This window comes from Chiloscyllium plagiosum, chromosome 38 (genome assembly GCF_004010195.1).
Source record: "Chiloscyllium plagiosum isolate BGI_BamShark_2017 chromosome 38, ASM401019v2, whole genome shotgun sequence".
Classification (NCBI taxonomy): domain Eukaryota; kingdom Metazoa; phylum Chordata; class Chondrichthyes; order Orectolobiformes; family Hemiscylliidae; genus Chiloscyllium; species Chiloscyllium plagiosum.
In genome coordinates, this window is record NC_057747.1 from 12,278,527 (window position 1) to 12,301,085 (window position 22,559).

The window sequence follows — 22,559 nt, forward strand, 5'->3', positions numbered from 1 at the left end:
TTCTTGCTTAATACTGTCAAAATTGGTCTTTCTCCAATTTAGAACTTCAACTTTTAGATCTGGTCTATCCTTTTCCATCACTATTTTAAAACGAATAGAATTATGGTTGCTGGCCCCAAAGTGCTCCCCCACTGACACCTCAGTCACCTGCCCTGCCTTATTTCCGAAGAGTAGGTCAAGTTTTGCAACCTCTCTAGTAGGTACATCCACATACTGAATCAGAAAATTGTCTTGTACACACTTAAGAAATTCTTCTCCATCTAAACCTTTAACACTATGGCAGTCCCAGTCGATGTTTGGAGAGTTAAAATCCCCTACCATAACTTCTCGATTATTCTTACAGATAGCTGAGATCTCCTTGCAAGTTTGTTTCTCAATTTCCCTCTGACTATGAGGGGATCTATAATACAATCCCAATAAGGTGATCATCCCTTTCTTATTTCTCAGTTCCACCCAAATAACTTCCCTGGATGTATTTCTGGGAATATCCTCCCTCAGCACAGCTGTAATTAAGCTGCCAGTCCTGCCCATCCCTGAGCCATGTTTCTGTAATTGCTATGATATCCCAGTCCCATATTCCCAACCATGCCCTGAGTTCATCTGCCTATCATGTTAGGCCCCTTGCATTGAAATAAATGCAGCTTAATTTATTAGTCCTACTTTGTCTCTGCCTGCCCTGACTGTTTGACTCACTTCTGTTCTCAGCTGTACCCGTCTCAGATCGATCTCTTTCCTCACTATCTTCCTGTGTCCCACCCCCCCCAACTTACTAGTTTAAATCCTCCCAAGCAGTTCTAGCAAATTTCCCTTGCAGTAGATTAGTCCCCTTCCAATGTAGGTACAATCCGTCCTTTTTGTACACGTCACTTCTACGCCAAAAGAGATTCCAATGATCCAAAAATGTGAATCCTTCTCCCATACACCAGCTCCTCAGGCATGCATTCATCTGCTCTATCCTCCTATTCCTGTCCTCACTAACTCGTAGCACCGGGAGTAATCCAGATATTACTACCCTTGAGGACCTCCTTTATAAATTTCTGCCTAACTCTCTGTAATCTCCCTTCAGAGTCTCAACCTTTTCCCTTCCAATGTCGTTGGTTCCAATGTGGGCAATGACCTCCTGCTGGCCCCTCTCCCCGTGAGAACAAACTGCACCCACTCTGAGACATCCTTGATCCTGGAAACAGGGAAACAATACACCATTCTGCTTTTTCTCTGCTGGCCACAGGAACGTCTGTCTGTACCTCTGACTACAGAATCCCCTTACACAGTTGACCTCTTGGAAGCTGACGTACCCCTTGTTGCACTAGAGCCAGTCTCAATGCCAGAAACCTGGCTGTTCGTGCTACGTTCTCCTGAGAATCCATCACCCCCTACATTTTCCAAAACAGCATACCCGTTTGAAATGGGTATATCCACAAAAGACTCCTGCACTAGCTGCCTACCTCTCTTACCCTTCCTGGAGTTAACCCATCTATGTGACTGTATCTGAGACTTCCCCCCCTTCCTATAACTGCCATCCATCACATACTGTTCAAGAGACTTATCTCCAAAAACATATAATCAAGAAAGAATCCACTATACTCACTACTGCAGCCTTTCTCTTGGACAGACTTAAAACAACCATTAACTTATCTGATTCCGTGCTGTGAATTTCGCCCAACAGTTCCTCCAAGATTGGTGGGAATTTCACTGTTTGTTAATTTTCCCAGATGCATCCTGATATCCAGCGATACACGAATTCAAACAGCAAAGGCGGTAACTGTGCAGGTTCTCTCCCTTTCTCTCTCTCTCTCCTGCACTGACCTCACCATGTGCTTCCTTTGTCTGCTCTTCTCCCTTTTAAACTGCTGTTGTTATTACTTTTTTTTGCCAAAGTTCCAAAACAATACAACAGCATATAAAACAGTAATTGCTGCTCCTGGAATTCGAGGAAATCACCTCCAACACCTAAAATACCTCAAAAGAAGGAGCGGCTCTTTCAGCCAGAAATTTTTCCCGTCCTCCATCTTATTGGGCCTAATGGCCTGTTTCCACACTGTGGGGATTCGAAGAAAACTAAACATGTCCACGGGGTGAATTAAATATTAATGAGAATTTTCAGGCTACAAAGGGGACTGTAAAAATCAAACCCCGTCCTGTGGGGTACAAAAAACGTTTAAGCAGCAAAGTTAACAATCACACAACATCAGGTTATAGTCCAACAGGTTTAATTGGAAGCACTAGCTTTTGGAGCGTTGCTCCTTCCCCAGGTAGGTGTGTTTAAGCAGCAAGTTTTAAAAATAGTAGAATATATTTTTTGAATTTAGATTATGCGACCTAACAACTACGAGAAAATGGTTCGGCATATTTTTTAAAAGCACCCTTGTTTCAAAATTGGGGAGGTAATACAGATTAAAATTATTTTCTTGTGATAAATCCATATTCAGCTGCATTAATGTTACAGCGTGAAGCTGCAACACCTCGACATACATAGATGTTCAATTGGAGTGGGACAAGGCAGGTTTGTGTTCAGTGATCTAAGGATTAATTTGATTGGAAATGCTTGGGGGTTGGTGGAGAAAATACTTCTTCCAAAATGAGCACTATTTGCAGTGGGATCTCTAATTTGAGAAACTCAAAAGCAATTGGTTTAGTATAATGGGAAAATCGGAACCACATCTGAACACTCAGACACCAGATGTGGTAAAGGCAAACATTATAATTATTCATAATTTCTCAGATAATCAGTCAACTATTTACATCTTTCTTGAGATTGAAGTCTGACCATCTGACATTGAAAAATGCATCTTGCTTTTAATTTACATGGCCTAGCAATGGCCACATTTTCCAAGGGACAAGCATTTAAATGTGTGCAATTCTCTCTCGTACACTGATACTCACCGAATTTCAGGAGCTTTGCAGTTGACTGTTGGTTGTACAATTGAGTAGTTCACAATCTGATTAGGTTTCACAAATCTTATTAACTCATGGCATTGACACCAGTCTGGAGCTTGTGCTGAAAGATATAAAGAGTGATGCAGCTGTTACTGTTAGAATATATTCAAAACAAAGTCAGAGGAAGTTCATTACTTACCATTGGAGAAGTATGCACTCCATAAAATCATCAACATCCAAATGGACGGCCTCTGATCCATCCTGCAGCTTTATTTTGTCTCTGGAATAATTATTTCAAAACATTAAATTTAATTATATGTGATTATTCACAGTATGTACAGAATCATTATGGCACAGATGATGGCTATTTGTGTCCTTACTGTAAAACAGTCCATTCAGTCCCTTTCCCCCGCTCTATATAGCACTACAGGTTTACTGCACTCAAGTGACCATCCAATTTATTTTCAAATCATTCATCGTTTTCACTTCCAGCCTGCTCATAAGTAAAAGGTACCCAGTCAATACCACTCTTCACAAATAAGTTTTTCCTCATTCCCCTACCCTCACCTTAGCACTTCATCTCATATCCAGAAATTTAAATCTGTGTCCCCACAATCTTGTGCTGTCAGCTAATGGGAACGTTAACACGTTACTATTTTTCCTGGTTGAGGCTTCTCAACGAATGTCTGGATCAAAGCGTACAGCGCCTTCTTTATCCTCGCTGAGACCAGATAAATGCTGGAGCTTTTACCTCAAGTTGACCTGAAACAATGGATCCCAATTAACAACATCAAATTCGTCGATCGTGGATCATGGAAATCAGTCCATTGCTGCAAGTAGCCTATCACAGAAATAACTGATTCCACCTGAGAAATATGCACCTGTGAACAGTTCATATTATGCATTAAGTTGCATTTCAACCTTGCTCAAAATCAATGATGTACAAACCTTCCTAATTCGTTCAGGTGTTTGAAAGATTTTGCACTTCACTCTTGCTCTCTTGACTGATGAAGATAGTAAACTCTGCTGTATTCTAAAGCTTATAGTGATACATGCTTCCTTATATTGGAGGGCTTTATGACTGTTTGTTAATAGATGCTAGTCACGTGGTCTGTAATCAGCCAGGGCAAATTGTGTCTGGAAACGTGATATCATCAGGAAAAATAAGCAGCTTTCCAGATACTGGGGTCCTGGATTCTCTACGTTCAATTGCAATTTTCTTGATCTGTGCATCCTTACCATATTAAAAATAATTTGTAATTCAGTATTTACTATATTTTGTTAATTCTGTGTGAATTTGTTAAAAGCAATAATTGCTTCAAACAACCTAACATCTTCTCATTGCTGTTGTGAACTGTTCCCTTAGGATCAGTGTGAAAAGGTTGGACTTGTGATTTGAAACAATAAACTTTTATCAGTAGACTTCAATTATACTGGCACCTGGCTATAAAATGATATCCTTATCAGTTTCACCCAATACTTTTTGTGCAATTTTGGTTTTGATTTTACACTGAAAGTCTTTCAGAGGTAGCCACACCTTAATTAAACTTTTCCCATACAGCTACAGCACTGGTATCTACCCGGTAATTTGGAAAATTGTCTGGGTATACCCTTGTCCACAAAAGGCAGGATAAATTCCAATCTGGCCACTTACTGCCCTATCAGTCTCCATCTACAACATCAAAAATCACGTGACACTGGGTTATAGTCCAACGGATTTATCTGAAACCACAGGTTTTCAGAGCCCCTGCTCCTTCCTCTGGCAGCTAACCTGTTGGACTATAACCCGATATCGTGTGCTTTTTTACTTTGTCCACCCCAGTCCAACACTGGCATCTCCACATCCATCTACAAAGTGATGGGAAATATCATAATGAGTGTTATTAAGTGATATTTGCCGACTGATACTCAATTCTGATTCCACCAGGGTCACTTGACCCTGCCATCATTACAGTTTTAACCCAATCATCAACAAATTGACTGAATTCCAGAGATGAGTGACTGCCCCTGACATCAAGACAGCAGTTCACTAACTGAAGTGTTCAGGAGCCCAAGGAAAATTGCAGACAACAGAAATCAGTGGGAAAGCTCTCCAGTGGTTGCATTCGAACTGACATCAGTGAAGATGGTTGCTGTCATTTGGAGGCCAGTAATCTCACCACCAGAATATCACTGTAGGAGTCCCACAGGGTAGTGGTCTAGACTCACCAGTCTTAATCTGCTTTGTCAATGACCTGCCCTTCATCAGCAGGTCTGGATGGTAAAGTTTGCTGATGATATCCCAATGTTCAGTATTGTTTTTGACCCAATCCTGAAGCAGAAGTTGCCTGCATTTAACAAGACTGGATAATGGTGCTTGTGACTTAAGTACTCGGGCACTGACCTAACAAGTGAGAAATTAACTGTCTCAGCATTGGATGCCAAGAGGTTGCTGTTATTGATTGCCACACTATCAAAGTCCTGGGATTACCATTGACCACAACTAGACCTCAACTAGACCAGCATATGAATATTGTTGCCACAAGTGCAGGTCAAAGGCTGAGAGTTGTATGACACTAAACTCTCACCTCAACTCCTGAAAGCCTGCCCACCTTCTACAAAGCATTAACCAGGAGTGTGATGGTTTACTGTCTGCTTGTCCAGATTTGTGCAGCCTCCAATGCATTATACATCCTTCCTGAAAACAAGAGGCCGAAACTGTACTCAATATTCGAGATGGGCTCTCACCGATGCCTTCTTTGACTGAAGTGTAGTCATGATGCTCAGTTCTTCTCATGATAAAGGCTACGTCCCATTAGTCCTCCCGATTAATGTGCTGTACCTGATTGCTAAGCTTTCTGAACATCTAGATTCCTCAGTAAATTGGAAGTTTTGCAATCCTTCTCCATTCAAGTAAAGCTCTGCTTTGTAAAATTTTTCTTGCCAAAGTCAATAATTGGCACTTTTCCCACATTGTACACCATCTGTCAGTTTTTTGCCCACTCACTTAAGCTATCAATGTCATGCTACATCATTGTTACATCACCTTCATGACATACTAACCAACCTATCTTTATGTCATCCACAACTTTAGCCACCATGCCGTCAATTCCCTCATTTAACGCGTTCAAATAAATTGTGAATAGTCCATGTTCCAGCATAGACGGTTGTGGCACCACCAGTATTGCCAATCTGAAATAGAGCCATTTATGCATAATCTCTGTTTCTTGCTAGCCACCCAATTGTCTATTCGTCCTTGTGCCTTGCCCCCTCATACCATGAGCTCCAGCTAAGCATATTAACCTTGAGAAAAGTTAAATTTAACATTTCAAGGCCAGTGACCCTTCCCTGGGGGGGTCACGGGACCTGAAATGTGAGCGCAGTTTATTTTTGCTACAGATGCTACCTTCCTTTGTTGATGAGTTTCTCCAGCACATTCTGATTTCAATTCAGATCTCCAGCTTCTTCAGGTCTTTGTTTTATCTTTCATTTGGAACCTTGTCAAGTGTCTTCTGGAAATACACACTCAATTCATCAACCGGCTCCTCGACAGCCACAACATATAGTACTTCTTCAAGGAATTGCAATAATTCCAACACTTCCATTTTACAAAACCGCTCTGACTCGTCCCAATTACCAGAGACTTATCAACCTGTAGCTTCATCAGTTTGCTCAGTCCTGCTCCCTTAGTGATTTTACTTTCACCACATTCCTCACCTCTTCCATTCTTCCACAGGTATAAGTGGGCAGGGTTTTTTTGGATCCTCAATTGCATTGTAACTTCTTGCCAATACCCCTTCAACAACACCTTCCAATCTCTTAACCCCTGCCACCTAGAAGGACAGGGACAACAGATGCTTCGAAAGACCCTCACCTGCAAGTTCCCCTCTAAGTCACACGTCATTCTGACTTGGGAGTAAAACCTTGCTCCTGTAACTGTTACCAGGTCAAAAAGCTGAATTGCCTTCTATACAGCACTGTGAGTAAACGGAAAGCACAATGGTTAGAGCACTTCAAGAAGGTGGCTTACCATGACCTTTTCAACAGCATTTAGGGATTGACAATAAATGCTGGCAATTCTGACACCTTGGAGATAAACAACATATCACTGTGGCAGGAAGCAATTGCATTGCAAAAGAAAATTGAAACTCTTTTGTGTGGCTCCTTTCTGTTAAACGTGTACATTTCACAATGCTGCTTCTTCTATGAAGACATGGTTGAGATTTTCAAAGTTGGCTGTTGTAATAACTCAGGAAATCTGACCAGTTCATTGCTGAACACTAAAATAGAGGCACTACAAGTGGTAAAAATACACTAGTCCCAGACGTTAACAGACAGTTCTGTGAACCCATCCCTGGGTCTGCTTTATGAAGGGCTTAGGTGATGAGTTCCAGTCAGGCAAGCCATTGCCTGTTACCAAGGGAGCTCATACTCAGCAATTCCTAAGGTGATTAATTAGTGACCCCCCCCAATAGACCTTGTAGGGATTATCATAGTCATCAACGTGATAAACCTCCATTTTTTTATGCTCGTTAGTTAATGTTTCTTATATTGGACCCTGCCAACAATAGCCTGTGATCAGTTCTGAACCTAATGGAATCAATGACGGCATTCTCTGAATCTTGAAAATATCTCTACTTTTATGATTATGACTCATTGGATCAAATAGTCAAGCCATCAACCTGTCTCCACATAATAATTGAAACAAATTAATCTGCAAGACTGAGTTTATCATCTTCTTCCTGGTTCAGTTAATCTTCCTTTTCTGTCTTTTACTTTCTTTGCTCATTCCAATTTTACTTCAAGCTTTTTCAGTATAAATTTGCTTATATTGGTTTTCTATTGCTTTTTTACAATTATTTTTCATTTCCTTTTATTGATCCCCATTTGAATGGATTTCGATGCTCTCTTGGCTGTTCGATGTGGATGAATCATGTGCCCAATTGCAGGGTAGCACCTTTTTATGAAGGACTGCCTATTTCCAAATGGATTCAGCGCAAGAGCAAGATACTCGGCCCCTCGGTCTTGCTTCACGCCTCAGTAAGATTATAACTGATTTGATTACTCCATAATCCCATCTCACCTCTCACTACCTCGACCTTAAAAATATTCAAAGACTCTCCCTCCATCATCTTTTGAGAAAGAAACTTCCAATTACTCTCAATCCTCTGAAAAAATGTTCTCTTTATCTCTGTCTTGCCAAATAAGTGGGCTTCTTTGCACCGGATGATGTCAAACTTCTTGAGTATTGGACCTGCTACCATCCAGGTAAGTGAGGAGTACTCCATCACACTCCTGACTCATGCCTTGTGGATGTGAACTGGTTCTGAGGAATCAGGATTCCTAGCCTCTGACCTGCTGTTGTAACCAAAGTATTTATATGGCTAACCTAGTTACATTTCCAGTTAATGGTATTCCTCAGGATGTTGATAGTTGGGGGAATTCATTGAAGGCAATTTCACTGAACCTTACTTTCAAACAGAAACCTTATTTTCAAACAGAGACCCCTAATGTTAACTAAGACAATCTTGATTTGTCTGTGCTCTACCTTGCAAAGCACCTGGCTCTTGGGCCTAGAATGTGATGAGCGTATTGTTGGTGTGTTTGGTGAGGTGTCCACTGCTAGGCTGTGGAGATGAAGTGCAATCTTCTCAATTTAAAATAGAGGAAGTACTGTCAGCCTTCTGACTGATAGGAGGAGTGCTGCCAACTGAGCGCTCTTCCCTGCAATCCACACACCTAAGTATTCCTTACTTGGGCTGAAATGCTCAGATGGCCCAAGATCCATGATTGTAGACACGCTGGCATACTTGCCTGCAAGTCAGCAGAGGGATATGTGCAAAGCCATGTCAATATCAAGGAAGGCCACCTGCAATGGAAGAATTGCTGGGTCGAAACAGTGCATACTTTGAACATAACTGCAAAACGATTGACCATCGCGCAGTGTGGCTTTCATTGCAATTGGAAATGAGGTTTGAGAAGTTCTGTTGTTTGTGATTATTAAACAAATGCCTTGACATCCTTTACACAAACTCGGCAAACTGAATGGTTTCACTCAGGTTAATTATCCATAGTCAAGCCCCATAATCAATAAACACAAATATTTTATTGCAGTGTTAAACTTATTGTAAAAGATTAGACAGAACAATAAAAGCTTGTCTTACTGCAACACCTTTATCCTGTGGGGAGAAAAAAACGAAATTAAATTCTTTATTCAGTGCGACCTAGTAATCAGTACATTTTAAAAGCCAAAGTGATAAGGAACAACAAATAGTTTAAAGTCAAACAATGTACTAATGCAGAAAAGTAGTATGGGTCCTGAGGACTGGGATACAAAGGTCAACAAAAGTTGACAAAGCAGAACAACAGAAAGTGTGTATAAAATAAATTTACACATGATATCAAAATTAAACCAACATTGTATGAAATCATTAAGAGTGTGGCCAGTAGCCATGTGAACAGGGTTGTGGGACAGCTTTGTTGAGATCTATACTTCTGTTCCCTAGAGTGGTGTCCTTAACCCAAGTATCTTCAGCTGCTTCATCAATGACCTTCCCGCCATCGTTAAATCAGAAGTGGGAATGTTTGCTGATGATTGTGCAATATTCAGCACCATTCATAATTCCTTCATTACTGAGGCATGTTCAATTCTGCAAGACTTGTACAATATCCAGACAAAAGTAATACCATTTGCATCACAAAAGTGCCAGGTGATGACCATCTACAATAACAGACAATCTAGCTATCATATCTTTACATTCATTGATATTGCCTTCATTGACTTCCCCCAGCTATCAACATCCCGAGGAATACCATTAACCGGAAATGAAACTAGATTAGCCATATAAATACTTTGGTTACAACAGCAGGTCAGAGGCTAGGAATCCTGATTCCTCAGAGCCAGTTCACATCTACAAGGCACGAGTCAGGAGTGTGATGGAATACTCCTCACTTGCCTGGATGATAGCGGGTCCAACACTCAAGAAGTTTGACATCATCCAGTACAAAGAAGCCCACTTATTTGGCACCAGATCCACAAACATCCACTCCTTCCACCACCGACACTCTGTGTGTCATCTACAAGATGCACTATAAAAATTCACCAAGACAGCACCCTGCAAAGCTACACTTTCTTCCATCTGGAAGGAGAAAAGCAGCGGATACATGGATCACCACCAACTGCAAGATCTCCCCCAAGTCACTCATCATCATGAGTTGGAAATTATCATCATTCCATCACTTTTGCTTCCTAGTGGCATTAGTAGTGGACTGCAGTCGTTCAAGAAGGCAACTCACCACCACCTTCTCAAAGGCAAGTAGGGAGAGAAATAAATGCTGGCTCAGCCAGTGATGCCCTCGTCCCGTGAATGAAGAGAGAAAAATTGCATGGTTGAGTGCAGGGGTAAAGGATATTTGCTTCAGCTTTATAGGATCTTGGTGAGACTGCACCTAATACATTGCTTTGGCCAACTTACCTAAGAAAAGATGTACTTGCCATAACAAAGCACCACCTAAATGGATGATCACCAAATTAATTCCTCAGATGGTGGGACTGTCCTATGAGAGGAGAGGTTGGAGAAACTGGGCCTGCATTCTCTGGACTTTAGAAGGATGAGAGGTCTTGTCATTGAAGCTTTAACATACCTTTAAAGGATTGGACTGAGTGAGGAAGAATACAGAATAAATGTTTTCCCTCACTTTCTTTGGGGCATTGGTGGTGGTAGTGGTGGAGCTGAATGGGAAAAGTCACTCAGAATTAGGAGCAAGCCATTTGGGACTAAGCTGAGGAGGAACTTCCTTCATGCAGAAGGTGCGAAATCTTTGGAGCTGCCTTGCCCAGAGGGCTGTGGAATGTCAATCATTGAGTATATTCAAGACAGCGATTGATTGGTTTGTAGCTATTAAGGATATCAAAGGGTATAGGGACAGCACAGGAAGATAGTATTGAGATGCATATCATCCATGATCTGGAATGGTACAGCAGGTTGGATGGACTATTTCTGGGATTTTTAAAATATATTTTCTATCCGCTTTTGGTCCACTTGTGGTCTCTAATCAGTCACATCCTTCCTTTCACCACACTTTTATTATTTATAACTTGCGGAAGATTTTGGAGTCCCCTTTTATGTTTGTTACCAGTCCCTGTTCCTACTAACTCTTTGCTTTTCGAATTTGATTTTTCACTTTTCTGTTTTCAAAGTGTTCTTCATTGTATTTCCAACATGACACCTGTTGTAAGCACACTTTCTTTCATCTTAATCTTTAAATCCTTTGTCATCCAGGGGACTGTGGATTTGTTGGCCCCGCTTTCCTGTTCTGGTGATCTTCAATAACTAATGCATTCTTTCTGTCAACAACATTAGCAAGCAGAGTCCAGTGGCCAGCTCATCACTGCACTCCTACCATACAGTATAAATATTGGGTTCCCTCTTAAACTGTCATTTATATGAATTGTCCTGATGAGTGCAAGATGAAAAGCTTTGATAAATATGCTTTTTATCAGAGATATTCAAATCTTATACTACCAAATGACAATTTGTACTGCCAAATAGTGGGCGGCACGGTGGCACAGTGGCTAGCACTGCTGCCTCACAGCGCCAGAGACTCGGGTTCAATTCCTGCCTCAGGCGACTGACTGTGTGGAGTTTGCATGTTCTCCCCGTGTCTGCGTGGGTTAATGGGTAAATGTAGGGGTATGGGTGGGTTACGCTTCGGCGGGTCGGTGTGGACTTGTTGGGCCGAAGGGCCCGTTTCCACACTGTAAGTAATCTAATCTAATCAAATAAAGTCAAATAAATAGTGAAATGTGTTGATAGTGGAGGAATAGTACGCTGGATGTTCTAATGAAACAAAAACTGAATAAGTGATGAAGACTCACTGAAGTTATCTAAAGGAGAGGAATGAAGGCATTTCGAAGCACACCAAGCAGTTACAAATCCCCGAGTACTGTTGGTTTCTATTCCAATATTTAAATGAAGTGGGTGAGACTATTGCAAACTTCCTTACTCTGACCATTGAAAGTTCTCTTGAGGAAGAAGCATATTCACATGCTGCTCTGCTTTTCAGTAAGTTCAAAGGGAAACCAAAAAAATAAATTGTACATATGTTAGCCTCACATTTATAGAGTCATAGAGATGTACACAATGGAATTGTTGGAAACTTATTAGAATCCTGGGTAGAATGGTGGCACAGTGATTAGCACTGCTGCCTCACAGCGCCAGAGACCCAGGTTCAATTCCCACCTCAGTCTGTGTGGAGTTTGTGGAGTTTGCACATTCTCCCCGTGTCTGCGTGGGTTTGCTCTGGTTTCTTCCCACAGTCCAAAAATGTGCAGGTTAGGTGAATTGGCCATGTTAAATTGCCCCTAGTGGTAAATGTAGGGGAATGGGTCTGGGTGGGTTGCTCTTCGGAGGGTCGGTGTGGACTTGTTGGACCGAAGGGCCTGTTTCCACACTGTAAGTAATCTAATCTATAAAGGATAATGTGATGGAAAATTCTAAAATTTAGAACCAGATGGATTTTTAAAGGCTGGGTTATTTCTTTGACTGATTTTTTTGTTGAAAACTTGGCTGGTGCAGTGGCCAGGGTCTATCAAATGTTTTGCTATTGATATGGACTTTTAGAAGGCACATGATGAAGTATCTGGTATCAAAGTGTCAGTTAAAATTGAAACTCATGGATTTAAACACAAGTTATTGAACTGTTTAGGAACAGGCTGAGTGAAAGGAGATAGAAAAACTACGCTAGTTGATAGGAGGTGATCGGATGGGGGGGGGAGGGGATCTCAAAGAGATGTTTTAGAAGGGTCTCAACTGTGTACCATTTATGAATGATTCACATGGTAGAATTGAAAGCCACGTTCCCAAGTTTGCCAATGAAACAAGGATTGGCAGCATTGTAAACAGTCGTGAAGAAGAAAAAGAAAATAGCAAAGATATTTCAATGAATTAAGTTTTGGGGTAAAACTGAAGCAATTTTTGAGGTTTGGAATGAAAATGAGATTGGAGTGCTTTATAAACTGTGAATCGCTAGAAACAAGTTCAAAGAGACTTGGGAGTCTATGTGCAAAGATCATTAAAATAGTATGAAAACATAGATAAAGTAATCAAAAAGAAGAGTGTAATGATGGACTTCCGCATTCCATTGCTCTCGATGTAGAGAATAGAAGGTGTTATACAGCTGTGCTAAGTTCAACTCTGCAGTTTTTAGTCTGAATTTCCAAACCTGAGGGAGAATATACTGGTCTTGGCAGTAGTGTAAAGTACATTTTCCCAAATGTTAACTTGATTTGGAGAGTAGGTTTTGAAGGGAGGTTATTTTAGCTAGGCTTCTGTTCCCTGGAAATTAGAAGGTTAACTGGTGGTTTGATTGGCGTTTTCACTGGGAGGCAATGGCTTAGTGGTGTTTTCTTGGACTATTAATCCCGGTAACAATCTGGCAACTTGGGTTCGAATCTTGCCATGGCAGATGGTAGAATTTGGATTCAATTAACAGTAGTATAATAATGACCATGAAACCATTAGTAATTGGACAAAAAGTCCATCTGGTTCACGAATATCCTTACATACCCAGCACAATATCGACTGTTAACTACCCTTTGGGCAATTGGGGATGGGCAATAAATGCTGGCTGCATCAATGATGTTCACATCCCATTGAATGAATACCTTTTTTTAAAAAAAATGAAACGGAAGAGAGGGTGTAGGTAGAGAGAGGGTCTGACATTGGGGCACAGCCTAAAGTTTGGAGTCAGACCTTACAAGACTGAAGTTAGCAAAGAATTCTTTTTGCAGAAAATAGTAAAAACTTGGAACAGTTGATGTTGAATCTGAGATTAATAGATTTTTCATAACCAAACATACTGAAGCATGGGGAGAAAATATATGTAGATGGAGTTTGGTCACAGATAGACCATGATCGAATTTAATAGCAGAAGAACTCAAGGGGCTGAGTGGTCTCCTCTGATTACTGTATTTGTCTTTAGACTCCCAATTTTAAGGATGGAGGCGAAGAAGTATTCAAGATGCCTACCTGTATTCACAATAACAAAATAAACACAGTGTACATACAAATCTGCTTGTAGACTTTAGGAAGTAATGTGACACAGAGCATAGACACATGGTGGTCAGTCACCTATTTCTGTGCTGTTGGAAAAGTATGACTTTTCGAGTGGCTTATTGAGCTCTGTCTAACTTTGTTATCAGAAAAATATGCTGTAGAACTATGACAGCAGAGTGACAATTTCTGAGGGGCTGAGATTTTACATGAGCTTTACAGCATAGGGAAGAGCCCATTGACCCTAAACAAACCCGTCTCACTTCACCTCACCCCATCCCCTGGTCTGCACTGACTCTGGTTTGTCAGTTGCGAGTTATTAATTGGCATGATGGAAGCCAAGTTGAATTCTGGTAATACTATTTGCTTTGTGTCCGTTGTGTATGTAAACCATCATCATATTTTACTCTGTGCTACTGCAAGTAATTCACAACTTTCTCTGCATGTTTATTTGAGGAGGCTAAGGGGTGACCTTATAGAGGTTAATAAAATCATGAGGGGCATGGATAGGATAAATAGACAAAGTCTTTTCACTGGGGTGGGGGAGTCCAGAACTGGAGGGCGTAGGTTTAGGGTGAGAAGGGAAAGATATAAAAGAGACTTAAGAGGCAACATTTTCATACAGAAAGTGGTGTGTGTGTGGAATGAGCTGACAGAGGAAGTAGTGAAGGTTGTACAATTGCAACATTTGAAAGGCATCTAGATGGGTATATGAATAGAGAGGTTTGGAGGGATATGGTCCAGGTGCTGGCAGGTCGGACTAGATTGGGCTAGGATATCTGGTCGACATGGACGGGTTGGACCAAAGGGTCTGTTTCCATGCTGTACATCTCGATGACTCTATGAGTTGTGGTTTAGCTCTCTTACCAAATTAAAGATTGTTAGCGTAAAACAAAAATTTCTAATGCACTCAATGCAGATGGACCATTTACTGATTTTGATCTATGAATGCAGACAATGTACAATGTGTAATACTGTTTATATATTTAACCTGTCAATGGTTTCACTCCAGGATGGTAAAGGATCTGGTTCATTTTCCTGTTGAATTATATCCTGCTTAACTAATGTTTGATTTAGCCTGGCACCCTCTTTTGTTATTTTGGTTGCTTAGTTTAATTTTTCTTTGTGATACTGCCTGGGATGGAAGATTGAAGTGTTGAGGAAAGGTTGAATAGGCTTGGGTTGTTTTTGTTGGAGCAGAGAAGACTGAGGGGTGATCTCACTGAGGTGTACAAGATGATGAGGTGCATGGACAGTGTGGCTAAGAAGCAGCTCTTCCCCTGAGTTGAAGGGTCAGTCACGGGGGTGGGGCCACAGGTTCAAGGTGAGAGGCAGGAGGTTTAGGTGAATGTGTGGAAAATTGTTTTTACTCAGAGGGTGGAGGCAGTCTGGAATGTACTTCCTAGGAGAGTGGTGGATGCGAAATGCCTAACATCCTTTAAAAAGTACCTGGATGAGCACTTGTCATGTAATAACATTCAAAGCTTTGGGCCATGTGTTGGTGAATGGGATTAGGTTGAAGGTCAGATGTTTCTCACATGTCGGCGCAGACTCGAGAGGCTGAAGGCCCTCTTTTGCCCTATATGATTATATGATTTTAAGAAAATTCATTTGAATTAAGCAATTAGCCATGGTACATGAAGTACAACTTCTACGAGAGAAAGATAATTGCATGTATGGTTTGCTGTTGGCCAGCCAAAGAGGCAGGTCCTCCATCAAGGAGAGGGGACGGCCTAGTGATATTATCGGTGGATTGTTAATCCAGAGATTCACGTAATGTTCTGGGGACCTGAGTTTGACTCCTGCCACAGCAGATGATAGAATTTGAATTCAGTTAAAAAACAAATCTGGAATTCAGAGTCTAATAATAACAATAAATCTATTGTCATTTGTAAAAATGCATCACTCGTGTCCTCTATGGAAGGAAACTGCCATCCTGACCTGGTCTGGCCTTCCATGTAACTCCAGACCCACAGCAATGTGGCTGACTCTTAACTACCCTCTGGGTAATTAGGAATGGGAAATAAATGCTGGCCGAGTTAGCAAAACCCTCATTCCGTGAATGAGTAAAAAAAACGACCACAACCATCGTGGTGATTGATCTTTGACATTGTTCTACATCACACTCTGCTCAATTGAACTAATTGAGCCCCAGAAGATTAAATTGTTGTCAACAGGAAATAGTTGTTTGGCTCTAACAAGTTTCCTTTTTGTTTCAGGCACATACGTTTTCCCCAGTGGGTCCAAAATAGCCATGGAAGGAAGCCAACAAACGACTTTTGTTAAAATCAGTGAAGACAAATGCATTTCGAAGTAAGTGTCTTTTTTTGCAATACAGACATTTGGTTCTGATCTTCTATTTTCTGTCAAAAGCTTTTTATATTCTCATTCAGCTCAGCAAGGTTGGGGGTCATCAACGTTTCCTCTGAGCACTGTCGATACAATTCGACCAGGGTACATACTTGGAAACAACAGACAATGTTAATCTCTCCCGTTTGCCTTGGTCTTATAAGGACTTCCACCTAACAGCTTGGCTATGAGCTGATGAAGTTTTCTTGATTTAAATAAGCAGAAAATAGTCATGGTTCTGATCGGGAGACTGAGCCTTTTAAAGGCACTCGATATAGCAGATATCACTTCATGTCAAAAAGTCGATAATATCAAAAATGAATCTGTGGAAATTGTAGAATGAGTGGTTAATCTATGGAACGGAATCCATAGGGAGATGGTAAGATCATTGATTAAATCAAATTAAAGTTAAATAAATTTGTTTTAGATTTGTTTTTAAATAGATTTCATGAGTAAACTGAGACATATTTGAATATTTGTGGTGAGTGATGCAATGTCTGGGAGAATAAAACTGATTGTGGAACTATGGTTTCGAGGCAGTTGACCACTGGGGTTTTCCTCCCATCATGTCTGCGTCTTTCACAGGCCAATAGCTAAAGATCAGTCAACAGGTCCATGATCATTGTGTCATGAAACTACCAGGATGGTCAAGGTTGAATTAGGTGACCCCGGCTCATTCTTCATCTGACAATCCTTTTGCTCCTCCATTTAAAATGAAGAACAATTGCCTCTTACCGATGCTGAGCCTGTTTTAGTCCCAGATTTCAAAATGAGCTGTTGTTTTATTTGTTCCTTTATTCATCCAGGAAGAGAAATGACCTGGAAAATGATTAGTTCCGAGTTTGTCTGATCAGCTTAGTACTTGAATAAAGGTGGAGATGTATCAGATGACTGTTTCTCATCTCACCTTCACTGTTCTGTAGAATGACTTTCTCTCACTTCCGAAGCCTTTCCTTGTGGTGTTCCTTATCACAAAGTACATGCATCATTTGTACTGCCTCTATGTGGGGAAAGGTTAGAGTTTGGATTTAAAGTAGTAGCAGATGAGGGTCTGAAAGCTCTACTAGGTCAGACAGTCTTTCTTGACGAGTGGACATAATCCAGCATTTGTCAGTGAGCAGAGACTTTTGTGATTTGCATGGGGATTGGTTAGCTCAGTTGGCTGGATATTTGGCTTGCAATCCAGAGCCATGCCAACGGTGCTGGTTCAATTCCCCTGATACAGCTGAAGTTACTGAGATGGTTCACGCTTTCCCCTCTCCTGAGGCATTGTGACTCTGAGGTGACTCTGGGCGGCACGGTGGTTAGCACTGCTGCCTCACAGCGCCAGAGACCCGGGTTCAATTCCCGACTCAGGCGACTGACTGTGTGGAGTTTGCACATTCTCCCCGTGTCTGCGTGGGTATCCTCCGGGTGCTCCGGTTTCCTCCCACAGTCCAAAGATGTGCAGGTCAGGTGAATTGGCCATGCTAAATTGCCCATAGTATTAGGTAAAGGGGTAAATATAAGGGAATGGGTGGGTTGCGCTTCGACGGGTCGGTGTGGACTTGGGCCAAAGGGCCTGTTTCCACACTGTAAGTAATCTAATCTAATCTAATCTAATCTCATCACCAGTCATCTTTCCCTGATAAGAGATTTGGACTATGGTGACTTTTCTTCTACTGTGGTTTACAACAGGTGGGGTAAACGTTGAGAGCCATTGGCTTGTTTTTGTTTGAAAAACACACAAATTAAACATTTTTGGGGCATTCAGATGAGACCTGACTGGGATCAAGAGCAAATGTAGTTCCTGTCCTTAATAAAAAAAACAAGTATGGAACAGTTCAGGGAAAGCACACTTACCCCAGAAGAAAATGTAGTTTGTATAACTTCCACACTGAGCGTTTGGTTAGAGGTCTGCAGGTTATTAAAAAGCTAAGAAAATCTCAGCTTCCAGTTATGTGAGTATCTGCACAAGAAAGCTTTAGTTCAAATGGAGGAACTGGGGAAGCCTGCTATGCTGGACTTAAAGGTTTGGTATAAAAGGATAATTTCTGAAAAATAGTGGTATCTGGTATTAGGTGAGACTTTGTTTAGCAGTGTGTTTTAAGATCACTCTGTTCTATACCGAGACAGCTTTATTGTGTTTTTGTTTACATCTTTTCTGAAATGCACTTTGGGGTTTGGGTGGGTTGCGCTTCGGCGGGTCGGTGTGGACTTGTTGGGCCGAAGGGCCTGTTTCCACACTGTAAGTAATCTAATCTAATCTAATCTCATCACCAATCATCTTTCCCTGATAAGAGATTTGGACTATGGTGACTTTTCTTCTACTGTGGTTTACAACAGGTTGGGTAAATGTTGAGAGCCATTGGCTTGTTTTTGTTTGAAAAACACACAAATTAAACATTTTTGGGCCATTCAGATGAGACCTGACTGGGATCAAGAGCAAACGTAGTTCCTGTCCTTAATAAAAAAACAAGTATGGAACAGTTCAGGGAAAGCACATTTACCCCAGAAGAAAATGTAGTTTGTATAACTTCCACGCTGAGCGTTTGGTTAGAGGTCTGCAGGTCATTAAAAAGCTAAGAAAATCTCGGCTTCCAGGTTTGGGAGTATCTGCACAAGAAAGCTTTAGTTCAAATGGAGGAACTGGGGAAACCTGCTATGCTGGACTTAAAGGTTTGGTATAAAAGGATAATTTCTGAAAAATAGTGGTATCTGGTATTAGGTGAGACTTTGTTTAGCAGTGTGTTTTAAGATCACTCTGTTCTATACCGAGACAGCTTTATTGTGTTTTTGTTTACATCTTTTCTGAAATGCACTTTTATTCTCACGTTAAAGAAATTCTGCAGCAAATACAATGTTGAAAAGACATTTGGGTAAGGACATAAATAGGAAAGGTTTGGGGAGATATGGGGGGAGCAGGCAGATGGGAATAGCTTAGTTTGGGATTATTTTCAGCATGGACCGGTTCGACCAAAGGGTCTGTTTCTGAGCTGTATCACTCTACGACTATCAGTAAACTTTGCTTAGAATCTATCAGGCCAGCTTTCAATCTGGGACCTTTCCAATAGCCTAGATCATCACATGTGACTGAGCAATTTTACTGCCACACTTAAAAAAAATATTTTACACCATTTTCGTAACTAGCAAAAATATTTACACATTTATATTTCATAGTCAAGACACTGAAGAGAAAATCCTAACAGAAGTGCCATTTCTGAGTGGAAATGATACCAATTCTCTCCTGACTTCAGACTTCCTGTTTAGCAATACTTATTTTCGAGTTACGTAATGCTGCAAGTGTACCCAATCTGGAGAATTAGAGACCAAACACAAGATTCAAATAGTGACTGCACACAGATTTGCATTTTTGACATTATTGACAATGTCACCACAACCATTCAGCTCTTAGACTGAATAAAATATTCCGCCAGCTGAGTACAAACATCTTGATTGGAGAATGAACTTGCTGGTATTCTGTTGTGGATAGCCTGGAAAAATGTCTCTCTTCAGTCACTCAAAGTTATCTTATTAGGTTTTTGTAACATTTCATAAGCGATGCTTTCTCATTGATGTCGCACTTTGACAATTAATGAGCCGGACCACTGCTACTTGCAGCATTGACGAATCTGTGTTCACAATGTGTTGTAGCTGAAGGAAAGTGAGTGGGAGGCCAGCCCTGTTTAATCATAAGGGTGTACCGTCCCCCTCTGTAGACAAGCCCTGATCTTCTGGCACAATGTAACCAAAAAATGGGTGAGTGAAATAACAGTGGCTGGCTCCTGTCACCAAGTCACCCTTTATTTACCAGAGAACAGTAGACTGGCTGTGGCCAGCCAGCCCAAGAGTCAGTGTTCAATTGAGAAGATTATACTCTCCTGATTTTCATATATTTTTTGGTGTGGTGTAGGAGACAGTGAAGAAACAATGTGTGCAGACAACTTTATTCATGTTCCCCCACCAGAAGGATAAAACACCGGAGTGGCCACTGACAGACAATGCCCTTCTCTCTCTCCTGGTTGTATTTTCTTTTTTTCTTTTCTTAGTGAAAACACACGCAAAAAAGAAAATACAGTCACTGAGAAAACCAGAGGGCAAGGTCTAAGCCCTGCAACAAAATCAGCATCGTCCTTTTCTCAAAATAAAACACAAGAAGAGTAACACACAGGCTGTAACCAGCCAGTGAAACAACAGTTCCCTAAAGAGAACTGAAATACACCATTAACACATTGACTGTGAAGAATGGTCAGTTCAGGAATCAGTCCTTTAAAAAGGAATACCAGTAACAAACTTGCTGTGTAGATCATAGAGGTGTACAGCATGTAAACAGACCCTTCAGTCCAACCCATCCATGCCAACCAGATATCCCAACCCAATCTAGTCCCACCTGCCAGCACCCGGCCCATATCCCTCCAAACCCTTCCTATTCATATACCCATCCAGATGCCTTTGAAATTCAGATGCCAGTTCAGAAATTATGTCCCTAGAAACAGAAACCATTAGCATTACACACTGTAGCCAGCCAGCCAGCTCAGACTCAGTCCCCTGAACTGAGGGGATTCTCATCTCCGGGTCATTTTTCTTCCCTGATTGGCCCAGGTTAGTAATCCCAATGGTTAACAGGTCCAGCTGGTCCCAATCACTACAACGAGGTTTAGTGGCAAACAAACTGGGGAGATCTGTGTTTCTTGTTCTTTTTATGGAATTGAGCACTAACTTCCAGGCACTAAAGAGAGCAAAGACTCCTGTTAGCACCATACACAACATAAACTAGTTGAATGAAGCAAGGCTTTGTTGATCCTCAGACTTCTGTTTTTGGCTTTTGCTGTGTTTTCTGGCTGACCCATGCACCCCGACCTCCCTCTGCCCCTGCCAGTCAGTCTGTTGCAGAGTTGACTGTGAGCATGATTCCTGATCCCTCAGCACTGAAGCTGGTGGCTGTTTCACAAGTTCCCAAAGACATCAGGATAACAACCTACATTTCCCTGTTGATCTTTTATTTGTTTACGGAATAGCTTGCTGCTTAGATTTAATCATGTGTTGATGTTGTTTGCGTTTAGGTCTGAACTGTTAATGCTTCTCAAAACCTACAACTGCTACCAAGAAGGGAAAAGTTTCCAATTAAGACACCGAGAGGTAGGATAGTTAACTGAGCTCTAGATACCCTCACTGGTTCAGCCATCAGGGCTACCTTATATAACCTCATTGGTACGGCCAGCAAATAATGAATTGATGACACAGTACATTGATGTTGCTTAATGTTTGGTCAGGCCACGTGCTTTAATTTACCGTCGAGGATCTGTGGAAATAGTTTCCATATTTCACATTTGTCTCAACAACTTGTATATTGTTTTCCTTTGCCTCAGTTTCTACCATTCATCAGTTTTACCAGGAAGTGGAACTGCTTGTCTTTGCATTTGTAATAATTTAAATAGCACTGTATTTATCTGAATTGTGTCTCAAAACTAGTCTTTTGGATATAATTGGCTATTCAGCAACTTGAGTCTGTTTAGATCTTTGATAAGTTTCTTCTATCATTGACAATCGTTAACCTATTTTAATTCAGTATTATAATGAGTGTAATCATTAACCAATTTTAAGTCAGTATTATAATGAGTGTAACTCCTTACACTGAACAGGTATCTGTTCTTTATTTTTGAATGGCAGAAATATTGCTGCCTAAGTGTGATCTCCCAGTTTATTTACTTCAGTTTGATGTTGATGCCAGTAAGCAATGAAGACGAGATGTCCATCCGTTAGAGAAACGTCAACAGTCATCATCAATAACATAAAGGAGTGTAGTTCATTTATTTTACTGCCCCTCTGCTTCACTCTTGCTTTTTGCTCTGTATGTCTCTCTCACCCTCTTTGTCTCTCTCAAACTCTTGGTCACTCCCAACTGTTGTCTCTGTCACGCTGTTTGTCTGTCTATGTCTCTCCCACGTCCTTCATCTTTCTCACACACTTCACCCTCTCGCACTCTTGGTCCCTTTCACTTTCTTTGTCTCCCTTCCTTCTTCTCACACACACGTGCACACACACCCTCACTTGCACACACACACTCACATTCACACACACACACACACATACACACACACACACACACACACACGCACACACACGTGCACATACACTCACATACACACTCACATACACACACACGTGCACACACATGCACACACACAGACACGTGCGCACACACCCACACCCACACACACACGTGCATGCAACTGCATACCCACGCTACGCTCACTCGCAACTGCGTACCCACACACACACTCGCAACCGCATGCCCACACACACTCACAACCGTATACC

The 22,559-nt window shown here is 41.3% G+C and overlaps 1 protein-coding gene across 6 annotated transcripts in view; it reads left to right on the plus strand.

Annotated features, from left to right (window-relative positions):
* Positions 1–22,559, plus strand: part of rassf4a (Ras association domain family member 4a) — a 264,606-nt gene that overhangs the window by 134,657 nt on the left and 107,390 nt on the right. For 5 of the 6 annotated variants that reach the window (XM_043678853.1, XM_043678857.1, XM_043678856.1 and 2 more), the window contains 2 exons: positions 16,130–16,223; positions 21,302–21,377. In XM_043678853.1, coding sequence (XP_043534788.1) covers positions 16,130–16,223; positions 21,302–21,377 — 170 coding nt within the window. The remainder of the gene's footprint in view (positions 1–16,129; positions 16,224–21,301; positions 21,378–22,559) is intronic. The other variant, XM_043678858.1, reaches the window with a different exon arrangement.